This window comes from Patagioenas fasciata, chromosome 3, assembly GCF_037038585.1.
Source record: "Patagioenas fasciata isolate bPatFas1 chromosome 3, bPatFas1.hap1, whole genome shotgun sequence".
In the NCBI taxonomy this organism is placed as follows: Eukaryota; Metazoa; Chordata; class Aves; order Columbiformes; family Columbidae; genus Patagioenas; species Patagioenas fasciata.
Genome location: NC_092522.1, coordinates 62,692,019 through 62,708,896, shown reverse-complemented (window position 1 = coordinate 62,708,896; position 16,878 = coordinate 62,692,019). Strand labels below are relative to the sequence as shown.

General features: G+C 40.5%; 2 protein-coding genes across 3 annotated transcripts in view; one reads left to right on the top strand and one right to left on the bottom strand.

Annotated features, from left to right (window-relative positions):
* PEX3 (peroxisomal biogenesis factor 3) overlaps window positions 1-4,879 on the top strand; it is an 18,062-nt gene extending 13,183 nt beyond the window's left edge. The window contains exons 6-12 of the mRNA XM_065833265.2: window positions 118-184; window positions 286-340; window positions 604-760; window positions 1,649-1,719; window positions 2,528-2,650; window positions 3,617-3,713; window positions 4,101-4,879. Coding sequence (XP_065689337.1) covers window positions 118-184; window positions 286-340; window positions 604-760; window positions 1,649-1,719; window positions 2,528-2,650; window positions 3,617-3,713; window positions 4,101-4,184 — 654 coding nt within the window. The 3' untranslated portion in view covers window positions 4,185-4,879. The remainder of the gene's footprint in view (window positions 1-117; window positions 185-285; window positions 341-603; window positions 761-1,648; window positions 1,720-2,527; window positions 2,651-3,616; window positions 3,714-4,100) is intronic.
* FUCA2 (alpha-L-fucosidase 2) overlaps window positions 1-16,878 on the bottom strand; it is a 19,518-nt gene extending 2,640 nt beyond the window's left edge. The window contains exons 1-8 of one of the 2 annotated variants that reach the window (XM_065833263.2): window positions 16,340-16,878; window positions 13,278-13,465; window positions 11,323-11,662; window positions 10,489-10,699; window positions 8,925-9,115; window positions 7,413-7,521; window positions 5,809-5,966; window positions 720-1,429 (exon numbers count right to left, since the gene is read on the bottom strand). In XM_065833263.2, coding sequence (XP_065689335.2) covers window positions 5,826-5,966; window positions 7,413-7,521; window positions 8,925-9,115; window positions 10,489-10,699; window positions 11,323-11,662; window positions 13,278-13,465; window positions 16,340-16,863 — 1,704 coding nt within the window. In that variant the 5' untranslated portion in view covers window positions 16,864-16,878 and the 3' untranslated portion in view covers window positions 720-1,429; window positions 5,809-5,825. Of the gene's footprint in view, window positions 1-719; window positions 1,430-5,808; window positions 5,967-7,412; window positions 7,522-8,924; window positions 9,116-10,488; window positions 10,700-11,322; window positions 11,663-13,277; window positions 13,466-16,339 lie in introns of those variants that run through there. The other variant, XM_065833262.2, reaches the window with a different exon arrangement.

Here is a 16,878-nt window from a genome sequence, read left to right as displayed (position 1 = left end):
CTGCTGCAGGGTATTATAAATATTACAGAAATTGGTTGCATCTGGTTTGAAATTATTTTTGCATTGTTCTCTACTGTTGACATGGCACAGAACTGTTTATTACTTTTTTCCCCACAGACACCACTAGCTCCCCCTGAAGTTCAGCAGCAATATTTATCAAGTATTCAGCACCTTTTAGGAGATGGTATGATACTCATTATAAACTAACTACACTTACAAAGCACTACTTTTTTCCGGACTTGAGCAAATCATTAGAATAATTTTGACACTTTTTTTTTGTTCTAGGACTGACTGAGTTAATAACTATTGTTAAACAAGCTGTGCATAAAGTTTTTGGAAGGTAAGAGCCTTGTTTCTTTGTGGTTAGCTTCTAATTTTTATTGTGATGACTGTTCCCAAAACAATGAATTTTATTAGAATTTTTTTTTTAAAAAGAAGGCATACAGACTTTTTCCAGAACAGTGTTTTTATTATAGCAGGCTATGTCTGTGCAAGCCAATGTAGCAGACTGGGATCCTATTACTTTTGAACATGTTATCAGTAGGAGAATAAAGTGTCATCATTCATTTTGCAATCCACTCTGTAGTCTTTTTTCTTTTCCAGTATTTCCCTTAAGCACACCCTGTCTCTTCTGGAGCTGGAACAGAAACTTAAAGATATCAGGAAAGTAGTGGAACATAAAGATTCAGACCAGATTGCATCTTACTCTCCCTTATGTCATTATCTGATGCCAGATGAAGAAAACCCCTTGGCTACCCAGGTACTTTTTTCAGTTTCTTTAATCTGCCTTTTTTAATTCTGTGGGATTTGTTTGTTTTAGAGCACAAAGGGTGCATAACAGTCTTCTAGTTGTATCATGTACCACAGCATCCTTAATAAATGGTGATGCCTCTCCTGTCATAAATCAAGTGTCCTCCTTTCTTTAATCAAGGCAAAGTAAAGTTTTACTTTCTTGAGATTTGATTGAAAACAAGTGTCATTCTCAGACTGCCAACTCTGAGCTCAAAAGTAGCCCACTTACTGCTTTTAGCCTGTGACATATGCTGTAACACGGTATGGTGTAACTCAGCCTTAAGCTGCGTTACCTGGGACTTGCCTATAAGCAAAGATCATGATAGTTGTAGCATCTTGGCTGCAGTACAAGAAGGTGATGGTGTGCTGGAGTCCTTTATTGCTTTGGGCTGGAAAATGAACGGGCATCAAAAGAAAGGTGTATCTCATCTCAGTTGTAACATTAGAAAATTTAGGTTGAAAAAAACCTCATTCTTAACTTGGTATTACGTTAGTATAAAGAAGAAATTCAGGCTTCAGTGTGCAACCACATACACTTACCCCTTTAACTTAGGCTGATATGCAGGGTTTATTTCAGTTTTGGAGGTCAGAAGTAGAAAAATACTTGGCTCAATTTGTCTGGTATTTCCTGCTAATACTGTTTTTAGTGAAAAAAAAAAATCCTATAGTGACTATCTAAAAGGAAAATTAGAACACAAATTATAAAGAAACTGATTTATGACAGTAAGTCTTTAAATAGATTAGATTTACACATCTTGACTTAGTTTCATGGTACAAAACTTGTCTATTTCTACTCTTACTCTTACCATTGCCTATGGATTTCTTACTAAATAGTGTCTGTCTTTGTTTTTTCTAGGCCTGTGGACTCACAGAAAGAGACATTACTACAATTAAATTACTTAATGAAACCAGAGATATGCTAGAAAGGTATGGAGAAATATCCTGCATTCATATTAAACTCTTCCTCACAACTACCGTTTGTGTGAGACAATTACTTTCCTATAAAAAACTGTCACCTCTCATTTGCAAAATCTGACCACTCCGCTGCATTAGATTCTTATATGCGCTAATTGCAGGCTGGGATTTTTGAAATTTGAGAACTCTGAGACCCATTTATAAGAAATAATCCCACCTTAATAAGTTAACCAGGATGTCCTTCCCAGTCAGACCCCTTTATCTGTTCCTCACCTTTTCTGTAATTATGCAAGAAAAGAGCAGTACTTTTCTACTGCTAAACCAGGGTAATTTTTATTGGATTTACTTGCTTTGATGAGCACCAGTTCTGGCTTATTGGAATTTATTTTTAATACATGGTTTTGAGATTGGTTGTATGCATCCTTTTACCAGAGAGCTACTGAAGTCAGGCTTCTATAATAAATGTGGAAGATGAGTAAAGTTAGCCAGATGCCAAACTGTTCTTACAGTTTAGCTGCTGGAGATCTGGGGCATTTTGAAGGATAAAGCCCTTTGTGTTGTCACTTGGCAAGAAACAGAGACATGAGGAATACTCTAGATTGATCTGGTTTGTAGTAACCTTAGGGTAGAGTGTAGGTTGTTGATTGGTTTGCTGTGGAGTTACTGGGGAGCTGCTCTTTCTTGAGCTGTTTATACAAATGACAATTTCTCTGGATTGTACATCTTCCTTTAGGGGAGGAACATCTGTAGCACTGAATGCTTGTGATGTTTTTTTTTAGTTTGAAAAAATAAATCCCAGGAATCAAACTTTTTCTTTCAGTCCAGACTTCAGTACAGTTTTGAGCACGTGTTTAAATAGAGGATTCAGTCGACTGCTGGACAATATGGCAGAGTTTTTTAGACCTACGGAACAGGACCTCTCTCAGAATGGATCTGTATATAGGTAAATGTTTTCTTTTGTTGTGATTCTCTTGTGAATAATGCTTTAGGTTCATAGTGAATTCCAAAAAAGGCTGTGGATTTTCCTGCCTACTTGAAGTTCTCATGCTGGAAAGGATACTGTTTCTTGCTTTTCAAAAGTAAATAGTCTTCTCACCCTACCCATAAAGTTGCTAGAATTCATGTGAGATCTAAAAAGCAGAAATGAGAGAACCTATACTTCCCACTGTTTGTCTGACCACTGTACAAGCAGACTGCCTTTCTAGCTAAGGAGGATTTACCCCACTGGGGGTGCCTACTGCAAAACATGCCACCGTACCTCCCCTGAGGCCATGAGAAACATAGCAGTCGCAGTCCCTTGGAAGAACGTACGTATACTATAGCAGATCAGCTCTGTATGCCCCCGGACTGACTGTAAGTTAGTTCTCGAGGAAGGCAGGCAAATACACATAGCCAAAGCACCTATGGAGCTTTAGGTTCTTAGCTGGTATGCTGAAAGAAAAGAGATTCACATTCAGGATCTTCTGCCTCTTCTTAGAAGACTGTTTAAAAACAGATTTTTATTCTGAAGTTAACTTTGGTTTTAAACAGTGCAGTCAGAGTATTACAAATCCAAAAGCCAAGTTCAAATATTTGAAATACATTTTCTAAAATCCTGAAATTAAAACCTTGAATAATAACTGATGGCTCTCAGAGAGTAATGGTTTTATTTAAATATATACTACTTGCATCACTTAGAAGCAAGCGTGAAATTCATAGGAACAGCAACTGATTAGATGAAATTTGCTTTGGTACTTCTCCATATTAAATGAAAGATTTCACAGGAAGAAAACTTCACCTGTACATTTTGGTTTTCAGTCTTCAAGTCTCACTTTTGAAGTAGTGATTATTTAGAATTGTAATAATCACAGTTTAGTGGCTTTACTAATGTCAGAGTGAGTCTAGGTCAATATTTTTTGTTCTTTTCTAGTCTTTCCAGTGTCAGTCTTCCTTTAGCCAAGATAATTCCAATAATAAATGGACAGATCCATTCAGTATGCAGTGAAACACCCAGTCACTTTGTTCAGGTAAGAATGTTGCTTATTTAAAATATCCCAACTAAAATTTTGAAATTAATGTTGCATGTTTCTTTTTAAAATTGTACTTCATTCTGTTTAATTTCAATGGCTTTACAAAAATAGGAACAATTAGCATAACTGGAACTCTTTGTATCTGTCTTACAAAAATCTGGTATTTTTCTAGAACCTTTTGCTAAACTGTGTGTAAGCACCAAAAGGTCTCTCAACTTGGTTCTACTTGCAGTTCTGCACATAAACCTTTCTAAAGTAAAACATTTAAATTACATCTTCCTGGTAGTGCCAGGTGCTTTTCTCATGTATTTCTGTGCTGCCGTAAAACCAGAAGAGTAGTGGATGTGTTTGGTTAAGCAAATGTATTCTTTAAATTTCTTCTAGGACCTGCTGATGATGGAACAAGTGAAAGATTTTGCTGCTAATGTTTATGAAGCTTTTAGTACGCCTCAGCAACTAGAGAAATGAACTGCACATTTATAGGAATAGATTGTGTAACAAATCCATGTGACTACTGATGAGAGTTGGGTTAATTTTATAATGGTGGAGGAGTGGAAGACCAGCATAAAGAACACACTGAAAAAAGTAGGAGCAAGCCCATATTTGTTCTAATAGAGTTCTGTTATAAACACCCATGAAAGATATTCTTGTTGAAAGAATCATTGTATGTAAAGACTTTTCTACTAAAAAAGTGGTTCAACTTTTCCATAATTAATTTGATTATTTTTATTGCATCTGAAAGGCATCTGGTGGCAGTATTAGTAGAACAAGTTACTAAAAAAACCCCCAGTTGTTTGCCTGGGGTGTGTAAGTTTTGGGAAAAACTAATAATAGTGATTTAAGAATAGCAGAGAGTAGTAGAATGAAGTAAGGCTTCTTTCTTCCTCTTGCAAATTTTTCTTTACTGAAAGAAAAACTTTTTTCCCTGAACTTTCCAAATGTTTTTCCAGAGTCTCTCGTTCTTCAGAAAGTCTTTGCCAACTGATGCTGGGGGGTGCTCTCTCTGTTACTTAAACTACAGGAATGTGGATTTCTAGAAGTTTTCTTGTTTATGCTGTTCAAACAGCTACAGTGTATACATTTAACTTGTAAATATTTTATCTTAATTTGTATTAATTTTGAGCCCAATTGTCTGTATTGTAATAAAATATTTTAATGTAAAATTTGTGCCTGTGTTCACATTACTAGCAGGAAAGGCTATAACTTTGTTTGGCCTATCACTTAAGATCTTGACATAGTTGAAAGATTGATTAAATTAAACATATATAGTAATAGTTTTGCACTTATTAACAATGCTTAGGAAAAATAAACCTTTGATATCCACACTGAAACAATTAATGCTTTTTTGTTGTTCTATACCTCCCCCTCTTTGCAAACTTCATGCTGCATCCTGACACATGATGAGTGTAGGAATTTTTCAACTTAGACACAACCTACCCCCTGCTTAAAATGTTGTCTTTCTGCCAAAGCTGAGGAACCCTAGCAACTCCTGATTATGTCTCTTTTTAAAAGCAGTTAGTCATTGAAGTATATGTTTTGTTTAATAGTCTACAGAAGGCACCTTGGTAACTGTGTAAAAATAGTTGCTGTAAACAAGAGTCAGCTTCAACCATGTAAAGTTATACAAAACATTAAAAAAAAAAACCCTCCCACTTTCCTGGTATCCCCATAATGGATACAATTATTCAACAGCCGTAACAGGTAAAAACAACTACTTTCATTATGAGAAATGAAGATGTACACATGCATTGCTGCCTTGAGGTAGCTTTGTTCTTTCTTATGGCTTTAAAAATCTAGTGCCTGTTTTTTCCCCACACAGTTCTTAACATAACTTGGCAAGAAACTGACTAAAAGAAGTGGAGAGGCCAAGGTAGATGCTCAGTTTTCACACAAGTTCAAAGGAACAAATTGTATGCAGAGATGCAGCTATCTAGTGCTAGATTTCACATGAGTTTCATTACATCCCCTAATAACAGCCCACCTTTCATAAAAAAATGAAATTATTGATGTTTCTCAGTCAAGCAAGGAAGAATTAGAAACCACTGATGAGAATCTGGGCAAAAAAAAACAAACAGCATTCCCTACTACGCACCTCCAGCTGTGTGTGGCTCAGTTTACATCAGTCAGTTGTAAAGTCCAGCCCCACTGACATGGCAACTGCTGAGGGGTTAATTGAGGTAGAGTTATTATGATTCCTTTCTCTCCCAGTGCAACCCATTTCAGCAGTTCCTTGTAGCCAACCAGCTTTGCCTGAGATAGAAACATACACTATAGTTAGAACAGTGCCTTTTCAAAGAGCATAGAGTTGCAAAATTTGACAAAAGAAATGTTGTTCCATAACTACTTTACTATCCAATTATAGCAAAATGCCACTTACCAACCAAATTAATGATAAAACTGATTAAAGGCAATAGAAAAATACTTGCAAAGTAGATATGTAAATGATAAAGCTTGGGGTGTTGGGTCTTGAGAAGTACTTAGGTCTGTAAAAGGTACATAAACAATTTTCAGAACTATTTGGGTCTAAGCAGGGATCCAGGTACTGCAGTACACAGCTCTGCATTGCCTATTTCTGAAATGTCTGTTCCCGTGGTGGAACTTAGAGTCTTGAATGAGCACCAATGTTTCTCACAGCATGCAACCAGGTATCTCAAACCAAGCTGACCTGAAGAACCCTTCTGCTAAACACACAAATACGTTTTATGGTGAGACTCTTACATCAGTTGGTGAAATGCTGAAAACAGTTGCACAGCTGAAGACCAGTCTCTACCATGGAGGAACATAACTATCTTGTGCACGTCTAGTCTAGATGCATCTCCAAACTGCAAGATGCATCTACATAATTTCTGAAGTTACTCTTTCCTCCTTATCACAGAGCTGTCTTGGCACTAGTTAGATTATTTTCATATGGAACTAGACCAGAAGAGACAATTCGCACTTAATACATTTCGGCAGCTAGCAGACATCCAATGCATGAGACCAGGACAGAGCTAAGCCAAAGTGAATCCCTCTTCAAACGTACTGTGTTTATGCCAATTCCTGAACACCAGCTGTTCTGCTCTGTCCATCTGCTTCCATGGGGTTACACTACATGCTAGTGCAGGTGTGGCACCAGTGTCCTCACCTTTGGAATACCACTTGCTCTAGGACACATCTAGGGTTGCACAGACTTCTTATTTAGCATCCCTGGGCAACAAAAACCTCTGTCTGCTTTCCCCTTGTGCAAGGCTTTGACTTGAAGTTACTGCACCATTACCATAATTACAGTATCACCAAGTTCATGAGGATGGATATTTATAAAGAAATGTCATGCTGAGTTAGAGTCTACACAGGAAACACAAGAGGAAGCAGAGTTTGTTGGTTTGCTTTTGTTTTGTTTTCGCTGATACTTGGTTTCTTTGTGATCCTTAGTTTGCAAGCTAAAACATATCCCAGCAACAATTCCATCTTTCTTTGTCGGTAACTAAACACCCCACTGGGAGGACTAGGACAAGGAGGTCCCAGAATTAAAACAAACATTTTTCTGGGTCTCTTCCAACGTACTCTGTCCTAAGAGTTATGCCTTCCCAAAGATTCCAGAAACTAAAATAAATACTGATAGCACATGAAAAATCCCAGAGGTGTTTTCCTTCATTTCTTGCATTGTGTGTTAAAAGCCTCACTGTTCTAAAGGGGGTGAGGGCATGTGTCTCTCACCTGCGTTTCTCCAAGCTTAGCCTGTGGCTCACCAAGTTCCAGAGTCCCAGAGACTGGCCAGTTAAGGAAGATAGCATTGACTTGGCCTTCTTTAGGGCTGAAAGTGTACCTCGTTGGAAACAGGGAACAGAAATGCATGTCAGTTTTTAACTGGAAATGTTCAAGTGATATGTTGAGTGCTTTCAAGACTGGAAAAATGGATTTGAAAAGTCAAGCATTAATTACATTTTCACACACATAACCATCTTTTCAGACAATTTATACCCTTTAATAAAAGTACTGTTCCTTGAAATTATATTCCAACAAACTAAAGAGACTATTAAAGAACTGAATTTAGAGGCAAACATCTGTAGTAACTTTAGCAAGCATACAGTAACTCACTGCTGCCCAATAACACGGGAAGGAGATACTTGCAGGGCAGGGGGAATCACTGACAGATAATTGTGGGTTATATTCAGAAACTATGGTAATTCACATCTATACACAAGCATACAGACATTCCACTAAAATAAATAAATAAATAAATATAATGAGTATGTGCAACTATAAAGCTTCTACCTTGCATAGCTATTTAAAAAAAAATTAATTTCAGCAGACATTATCTACAGCAGGGGTGTCAAACTCATTTTCAGCAGGGGCCATATAAATGTAGCTACTGCTACATGTATACAGTCCTAAAATTACATTCAGCCCTTTGAAGGCAACTGCGAGGCTGATGTGGCCCCCAGTGAAAATGAGTTTGACACCCCTGGTCTAGAGTATGTCCTTGGAAATCTTGTGGCATATATTTGAAACATTCCTCCCTCTTCCTTCATTTAGTTACAATTTTTTTATTGCTCTTGGAAGTAGTTTTACTAAACAGACAACAATTCAGGGTTTCAAGGCTAAAGCGAGATAGCCAAATCTTACTGGGAACAGGAGGAAAAAGGCCCACTGAGGCAGAGAAGAGATCAAGAGCGAAACCCTGATGGATCACTAAGGTGTTACAGCAGCTATGAGGCACAAAGGCCGAGGAGAGTCCAGGGACTGGCTGAATTTAGCAACCAAGCAGTTGCTGTTATCTTCCCATGCGTTTTCACCTTAAAATGAAATGCAGAATATGCTAGACTTATTTCTAGATTCTTTCTCTCCGCTTTTTCTGTCTAAACAGTGACACTAAGTATTCATTTGTACAGTTAAACACTTCATAGCAGTTTTATATTTCTGGATTTATATTTTTTTATAGTTCCTGTTGCCAGCTACACTCAGAAGCAGAAGATCACTAAAGAAATGCTTGCAACCTTCCCTCAGCCTCAGCATCATCCCCAAACTACAGTGTCTGCCACCTACTGTCTACTGACAGATTTATACACGTTTATGTGCAGTTACTTAAACTGACAAAAGGGTTAATTTCTTCACAGCATACAAAGCAAATGGGCGATTTTTGTAGCATCAAGTCATTAAGAATTTCAAAATTTCACATACGCTGCTGCTGCTGCTTTAAGCAGCCCCATTTTGATTCAGCAGCCTTACCACACTCCTGGTGTGAGCGTGTCGTTCTGTGCTCTCCATGGTTTCGTTCCATAGATGGCTCCTCCATTGACTTTCAGCCAGGTACCCATCTGCCTCAGGCGTTCCTCAAATACAACAGTGATGCGACCATCATGAGTGGGCCCAATATTCATCAAGAGATTTCCTCCGCAAGACACTGTTTCTACGAGTTGCTGAAATGTTTTTAAACACATACATGGAGCATATGGTTACAGTTAACGAAATCGTATCTTGGAAGTTCTTTCCAAAGCCTGCCATACTGCTTCAGAACAATGAACTGAACAAGTTATGTCACTGCTGCATGTTTAGACTTTGAGGGCCATCCCAACAGTCAATACAAAATTTAAACTCCCATAAAACAGCTCTGCTGTCAATTTTAATGGCAGAAAACAGGCCAAAATACATTTTTGCACCAATATACTGACAATCTACATTAGAATCAGGTCCTACAACTTTTTAACATTTTGACTTCTGAGGGTTTTATCGACAGAACAGGTAGGAGATAATTTCTCTACACAAGAGGGCAATAAGGCTAATAGACGCCACTTCGTTTGTACTGAAGTGTAAAGGAGAAACTTCTTCCTCTATTTGATGCTCTCCCTATTTTTCAGAGACATTTGTAAAAGAGAAGGAAGCCTTCTAGAGAGTCCGTAAATACTTGTGTTCATATCCACACTGCCCTCCAGAGATCATGGACTGAGATGCACAAGTCTGAGGAACAGACAGCTGGAGACAAGCTACTGAATTAATTTAAACCTTCTGCCTCTGAAAAGAGACTACTTCAATTCAAAATTATCTTTTCCAAAAACAGTATTAAGATTCAGATTAAGCAACAATAATAAACAAACAATTTTCCCATCACTAGCTGAATTTTGCAATTTAACGCATTGTATCTGAAGAATAACTCTACTTTTAAATTCAGTTTTTCTAAGCTTCAAATATTTTTAATACCTTAGACTAGCAAAGGGAATCAACGTCCTATTAACACCAGCTATCTGCATCTCCTTTGTGTTTATCTGTTAAGTCTCTAATAAGTGTGTTGGTTTCTTTGTTTAAATGAAGTGGGATGAAAGGAAAGCTTGGTGCTACAAGGTAAAAAGACTATTAAGAGTTATAAACTGTTTCTAGCGAGAAGGCGGAAAAGATGCAGTCTTCGGTCGGAGTTCCTAAACAGAAACTGTGAAACTGCAGCTGTTTACTTGTCATCAACTTAGAGGTGCAGCTACTAGAAAAACAGTAGAAAAAAATAATTCTGAGACTGTCCGGATCAGCCTTTGGCCACTTACAAGGGACATAGCTTCTAAGAAACTGACTGAATTTTTATGAGACAATTTTTCTCTCAGTCTTTTCTATTAAATCTATAAGAATTACATGGACACTCCATCCTGCCAGTGCTAGGCTTCAAATGAACAAAGTTAATTATTATTTCATTGATTCATTATTCAACTAAAATAATAATTTTAATAAAAATAATTACTATGTTATATAGTGTAATAATCAGGAGCATGAATCAGAAGCTGCAGGCAACTCTTTTATCCCACTGTACCTTCACCAAGTCCTCAATTGTGAGGTAATCCTCAAGCTGTGCATTCCTCCTGTACCCCCATGACCTTTTGTCAATAGTCATGCAGTTCTCCCACTTGTGAGGCAGGAGGTGGCCAGGGTTGTACCGGTCACTGCAGGTGTAGAAGCCACCATGCGTACAGATGCTGCCAGATCCCCAGCGGTCATTGGTCACAACTGTGTCCCGAACTGGACTGGAAACAGAGAAATGTTATGTTTTGTATTCTAAAAGACACAGTCACAGCCAGTGTAGTCCCTTCCCACACACACACCTCCCAGAAACTAACATATAGGATGACTTCTGTACTATTAATTTACTACCATTAGATTAAGTGCAATTTCAGGAATCCTATTCTCATCCTTTGCTAGTAAAAGCTCCAGAAGGGCATTTCTTAGGGAAATTTGCTGCAGACTTTGACAGGAGGTCAGTCTGCTAGAAACCAGCCTGCATTTCACATCCACTGCCAGATGTTCAGTCTGTGATGGCAACAATGTACCATGTTCTCAAATTATCCTCCTATCCTCTTTGTCTGTGAAGTAGACAGTACTTCGGAAGAATATGATTTGGCAAAATAGCTAATACTATCTTAACTGATTAATTTGAAAATGTGGTTTTGAAAAAGTATGAAACAGCCTTTTTCTGAAGAAAGCTCTGGCAGTTCTAAGACAGACCTGGATTCTGTATTTCAGTAAAATTAATTTTTACTTAAGTCCTCATGAGTGGAGGGTACCATGTTCCACAAAATATACAAGAATGAGACAAACTAGACATAGAGCAGGATTTCAGATAAGGAGATAAACCAGCATCATTTTGTACCTGTCATTATACAGCCAAGCCAAGAAACCAGTGCTGTTCCAGTAAGTATCTGGTGCATTTCCATCCCCATCAGACCAAATTATTTCTGGTTGGTACTTGGTCACAATTTCATAGAGTTCTGGTAATGATTTACTGGTAGGAAACTTTCTTGTCTTAAAGAAGTTGGTGGCATCCTCTAGAAAGAGAGGATTGAACCATTCGAACAGGGAATGATACAACCCAAAGCGCAAGTCAGTCCTGTTTCTAACAGATGTTGCAAGCTCAGCCACAAGATCTCGTTTTGGTCCCTCATCAACAGCATTCCAGTTCCAAGAATATTTGGACCCCCACAAAGTAAAGCCTGAAAAGAGAAAAAACACAGGATAAGAAAGGGAAGAACAATAGGGGAACTTAATAGTTCCTCCATCTGGAAAGTAGTCTGCAAGTGTCTTGCAATAAAAAAATATAAAATAACAAAAATCATATATGCAATAAACTGTTATCATGGTATAAAGCATGCCTATAATCTGTTTATGCACCATGCTAGTAGTCATAACATCAGAACACCAATACATACACATAAGCATTTATATTTTTACACATATAAAACATTCAATTATCCAGTTCTGTACTGCTCAGGATAACTGTTCCTTTTCCTTTATTATTTACTCCATTCACATGTCCCAAGGAAATGAAGCAAAAAGACAGCAACTTTTGAGGCACCTACATTTTCACTGAATGTATCAAACATGAACTGTCAATACACATTCAAGAACTGGAAGAAAAAACCTGTTTTTTCAGTTACAGAATGCACAAGCTATTATTTGCATTCAAAGGCTATTCTCCTTTCTGTTTAGGTCTTATGTAAATGCTCACTTGTCATTTGTCAATCAACTACTTTGTACATGTATATAAGCAGAGTGCAAAAACGCCTGAAACAGCTTTTAAAATATCAGACATGTAGCAATCCAGCACAAGCACTTAAGTGTACTACTGCACTGCAGATTTAGACCACAGCCAGAGGAGTTCCACTCTCAACTTTAAACTCCTTTATGCAATTTATACAATCCTTTATACAATGGCCTAATAAATTTTGCAATATTTTTGTGAACTGGATACATGTAATTGTATCGACTAGACAAACAAGATAAAAATTCATGCCCAAGGCTACAGGACAGACTACATAAATCATGTTTCTTTTGAAGCCATTGGGAATTGCACCACAGGTATCATCAGGATCAGGATTTCATGTGTGTTAGAGCCAAGATTAGAATTCAGAAGTTACTAGTTGCCAGTCTTGAACCCAAAGCTCCCCAAACACCAAAAACACTCACTAGATGTACTGTCATACTGCATTTTAGTATTTTACATCTTTTTTGATACCATGTTTCCTTCACTTTCCTCTGCAAAGTACCTTACAATTGCAGTACCAAAAATCAATCATGACTGTAAAGTTACAGACCTAAATCAAGTTTTTTGCTTCTGTGCACTGCATCAGCAAGAGCTATACCCTGTGTATGTTTCTAACTCTGAAGGTGACTCCTGAAAGGCATTCCTAAATGCCTTGGAGAAACCCACAGAGTTTGCTAACTGCTTGTACACAGCAGCTCTCCACATATGAAGCACCGCAGAATTCACTTCTGCATTTCCTCAAGCAATAAGCTGCACAATAAAAAATAAACTACGGCTACTCCACAAAGCTCTGCTGCCCTCACCGCTTCACACTCTTTCCTGCAGCAAGAGAACAATGACACAATCTATTTCTCTTCCTATGCAAGCTTTGTGGCCACAGCATTTGTGCAAGTCAAAAAAACACACCCACATTTCTTGGGTGGTTTGTTTCCTCTTCGGCTGGGCTGGGGCAGATTAGGCTGCCTGGCTTTCTCTGCCCCCCTTAACAGGCAGGAAAGTCACCTGGATTTTCTTTCATTGACAGAAATGTAACAATTACTAACATTCACAAACCTTCCACTTACCTTCATGATGTTTTGAAGTTAAGACAACATATTTTGCACCTGAAGCCTTCAAAATATCTGCCCACTGGTTGGGATCAAAGAACTCTGCTGTAAACAGTGGCCCAAAATCTTCATAACTAAACCCAGGTGGGTAATTTGCTTCCATAAATTTCACATAGGGTGCTCTCTTTTCCTTCTGCCAGTACCACCTGACAAAACATAGAGCAAAAACATGTCTGCTGGTGAAGTTTTAGACAAAAAAAAAAAAGAGCATTTAAATCATCAGCTCCTATTTGTGTTCACAATGAGAGACACACACACTAGAAGTACATGACACCGGCAATGGGGCAAAACTGCTTCAGAACATAACAGTATTAATTATCAAATATTTCCTTTTCCCTGTCCTCTTTCCTCATGCTCTACTACTTTCAAGCACTCCACTTTGGAATGATCCCAGGATTTCATTTGGAGCAGTATCACAAAGCAACTACACTGGACAGGTTTATTCAGTACTCAAATCCTGACACGCTACTAGAGAGCACAGGTCCACGGTAAGCAGCTCAGGTGGCACAAGGAACACATGTTTTCTGGACTAGTAACTCACCCTCCTTAAGTGTCACATATCAGCCATCAAACATCTCTGCTCTGCCCCGCCACTGCAACTCCTGCAACCCACAAGTATACAGGCCAGCAGCTTCACCCCTCTGCTGCTGCAGAGTCCTCTATGCCAAATGCAGCTGAGTGACCTGATGCGTGAGCAGATGCCCATGGTCCCAGAGCTGGAGAGAGCTGTGATCGCAGAGCACTGCAGCTGCTGCACACACACAGCTCTGAAGCAAAGGCACCCAAATAGAAGGTATGTCCTCCAACAACCGCCCACCTCCGCAAGAACCCCCCACCCCTGCAAATGCAGCCCCCTCACAGGCTCCAGAGCACAGGCACACATCCACTCTGGTCCACTGGACAGTGCACACGGATTTAGGAACCAGGAGGAAAAAATATAAACTGATGACCTCTTTTTGCATCCCACCTAGCAAATGCAGGGGCTGTTTCTGTCCTGTGTTTCCCATTGCATCAATTCCTGATCCAGTATCATCACTATTCCAACTGGCCTAGTCCACAGCAAGACTTGGAACTCTGCTCTGTGGTCTGACGGTGGCCTATCACCCTCATCATGTGCAAAGATCATAAATCACCAACAGAGCACTATTTACTTTCAACCTGCTCCATCCCTCCCCTACCTAGCAATGAAAGAGGAGCTCCAGAAACTGCACACAACAGTCCTTACTGCATAAACCACCTTATTGCTGAAGGCCTTCTAACAACAACATACTTTGTGACTTCTAATACTTAGGGGAAAAGGATCTGAAAGCATTCACCTTTCTATGAATGAAGCCAAGTGGCAAAAATTCCATTGGCAAATGTAGACATAAGTAAAAACAAATTGAAAGTGAAGGAATAAAACAGGTCAGAATCTGAACATATGAAATATGTTTCTCTCCTGAGCTGGACCCTGACCTCAGATCTGTAAGACCACAGTAACTTCCCCAAATAGACTCCAGCATAAACAAACACACTCTCCAGCAGCCAGTGGGGAAAAAACAAAACAAAAACACCCACAAACAAATGGAACCAAACAAAAAACACAAAACCAACCAACCAAAAAACAAAACAAAAACACAGAGAAGAGGCTGAGACAGCCTCCCTCCATGAAAGAACATGAAAAAAAAGACACATCTGACTTTAAAAACAAAACACAAACCCTTGTTTCTCTTCCTTTGTCACATGGTTTGCTAACAACGTGAGCATTTCTACTCTGACAGGATTGGGTTCTAGAAACACTCTGACCAACGTTATGCAGCTCTGAGGGAAGGAGGACAGGCCTGCTGATACCATAGTTTGAGACCTTCCACTTGAAGCTGCTAACACAGGACCTCAGCCATCTGACTGCATGTGCTGCCAGACAGTCCTGAAGTAGCTTCACACTCACATGTGTGTAAGGATAGGAGGCAACAAGGACATAAAAACCAAATATTTCAGTGTGTTTTTAGAACAACAAAAAAATCCTCAAGCCTGAATCTGTATACGACTATCAGAGCACAGCACTCAGTAAGGCTGGAACCCAAAGCCAGCTTCCCTCCTGCCTCAGTCCCAAAAATCATTAATTAGTAAACGGAGTCCATATTAAAAGCAAAAGCAACTCCTGAAACCCTTGAACATAATTCTGAAAATAATAGGCTAAATATTGCCTTCAGAAAACTGTGGTTTGTTTATATCACTGTCTGTTCCTTTTACAAATACTGCATTTAAGTTTTACGATAACCCTGCCACAGAGCTGCTGTTATCTTCATAACATAAATGATAATGTGACTCACTTTGGGTCATACAGGAAGTATTTGGTAGAGCACGGAAAAAAAAAAAAGAGAAAAAAAAAATGCTTACAGCCAAAGGGCCCCAATCAGTGAACACTCACACACCAAAGGTTTAATTGACCTTTGCATTAACATTATTTGAAGGATCAGAACTTTAGGCTCTTCTAAGTGGAAAGTACTCCTGGGGAACTCCCACATCGTGTCACAGCAGAGCTCTCCCTGGGCAGCTCAGCCATCTGCTGTCACTAGCATTGGGGAAAGTTCATCTTTCAGCTCCACAGGCTCTCTGCTTCACTTGGTTCACGTTAGCCAACACATTCGAGTTTTGGGGCCGGGCAGACAGATGGTCAGACATACCAGAAGCACATCAAGATCTGCTTCCTTCACAAACGGTGCCACAGAGTCCCTGGTCTCACGGACCAGCCTCAGGTGGAAATAAACCTCTACCTGCACACTCCAGCTCCAGGCACAGTCTGCAGGGGGGCTGTAAACCTAACCGTGACTCCGGGGACACACACCAAACCCAATCCCACCCGCCCGAAAAGCTGCTCTCCAGGCGCACCCTCGCATGGCCGGTACGACCCACAGGCAGCAGCTCTTTCGGTGCGACCCTTCCCGCTGCTCCCGGGGCCTGAGGGGCCCATGGGGCGGCGCCGCCGTCAGGGAGGCCCGCGGGCCGGGCAGGAGCCGGGGCCCGGCCGGGGAGCTCACCAGAACCACTCGCTGCCGAAGCTGGGCACCGAGAACACGCCCCAGTGGATGAACACTCCAAACTTCGCCTCGTCAAACCAGGTGGGCAGCGGCCGGGAGTCCAGAGAGCCCCAGGTTGGCTCGTAGCGAGGCTGCCTGCCGCCGGTTGGCGGTGGCGCTGGCAGGAGCCCGGGCAGCCCCAGCAACAGCGGCAGCAGCAGCGCGGCACGGCCGGGCGGCCCCGACATGGCGGCGGCGGACGGGGGGAGAAAGCGGCTCGGGGGGAGGAAGCGGCTCAGGGCGGGGGTCGTGGCGCTGGCGGGGGAGGCCGCTGGGCACAGGTGCCGGGACACAAGGCGGGATCGGGCTCTCTCCACCCCACCGGAGCCCGCCACCTTCCGGCCAAAACGTAATTTGTCCCTACCACCCGCAGGTGGAGGGCTCCTCCCAAGGCTCAGCCCCGCCGTGCCCGGCTGAGGCGGCACCGCCACGTCCTTCCCCTCCGCTGGGTGAAGGAGAAGCGCGCCAGCTGCTGAGTGTCTCATCCCCGCCGGTGCCGT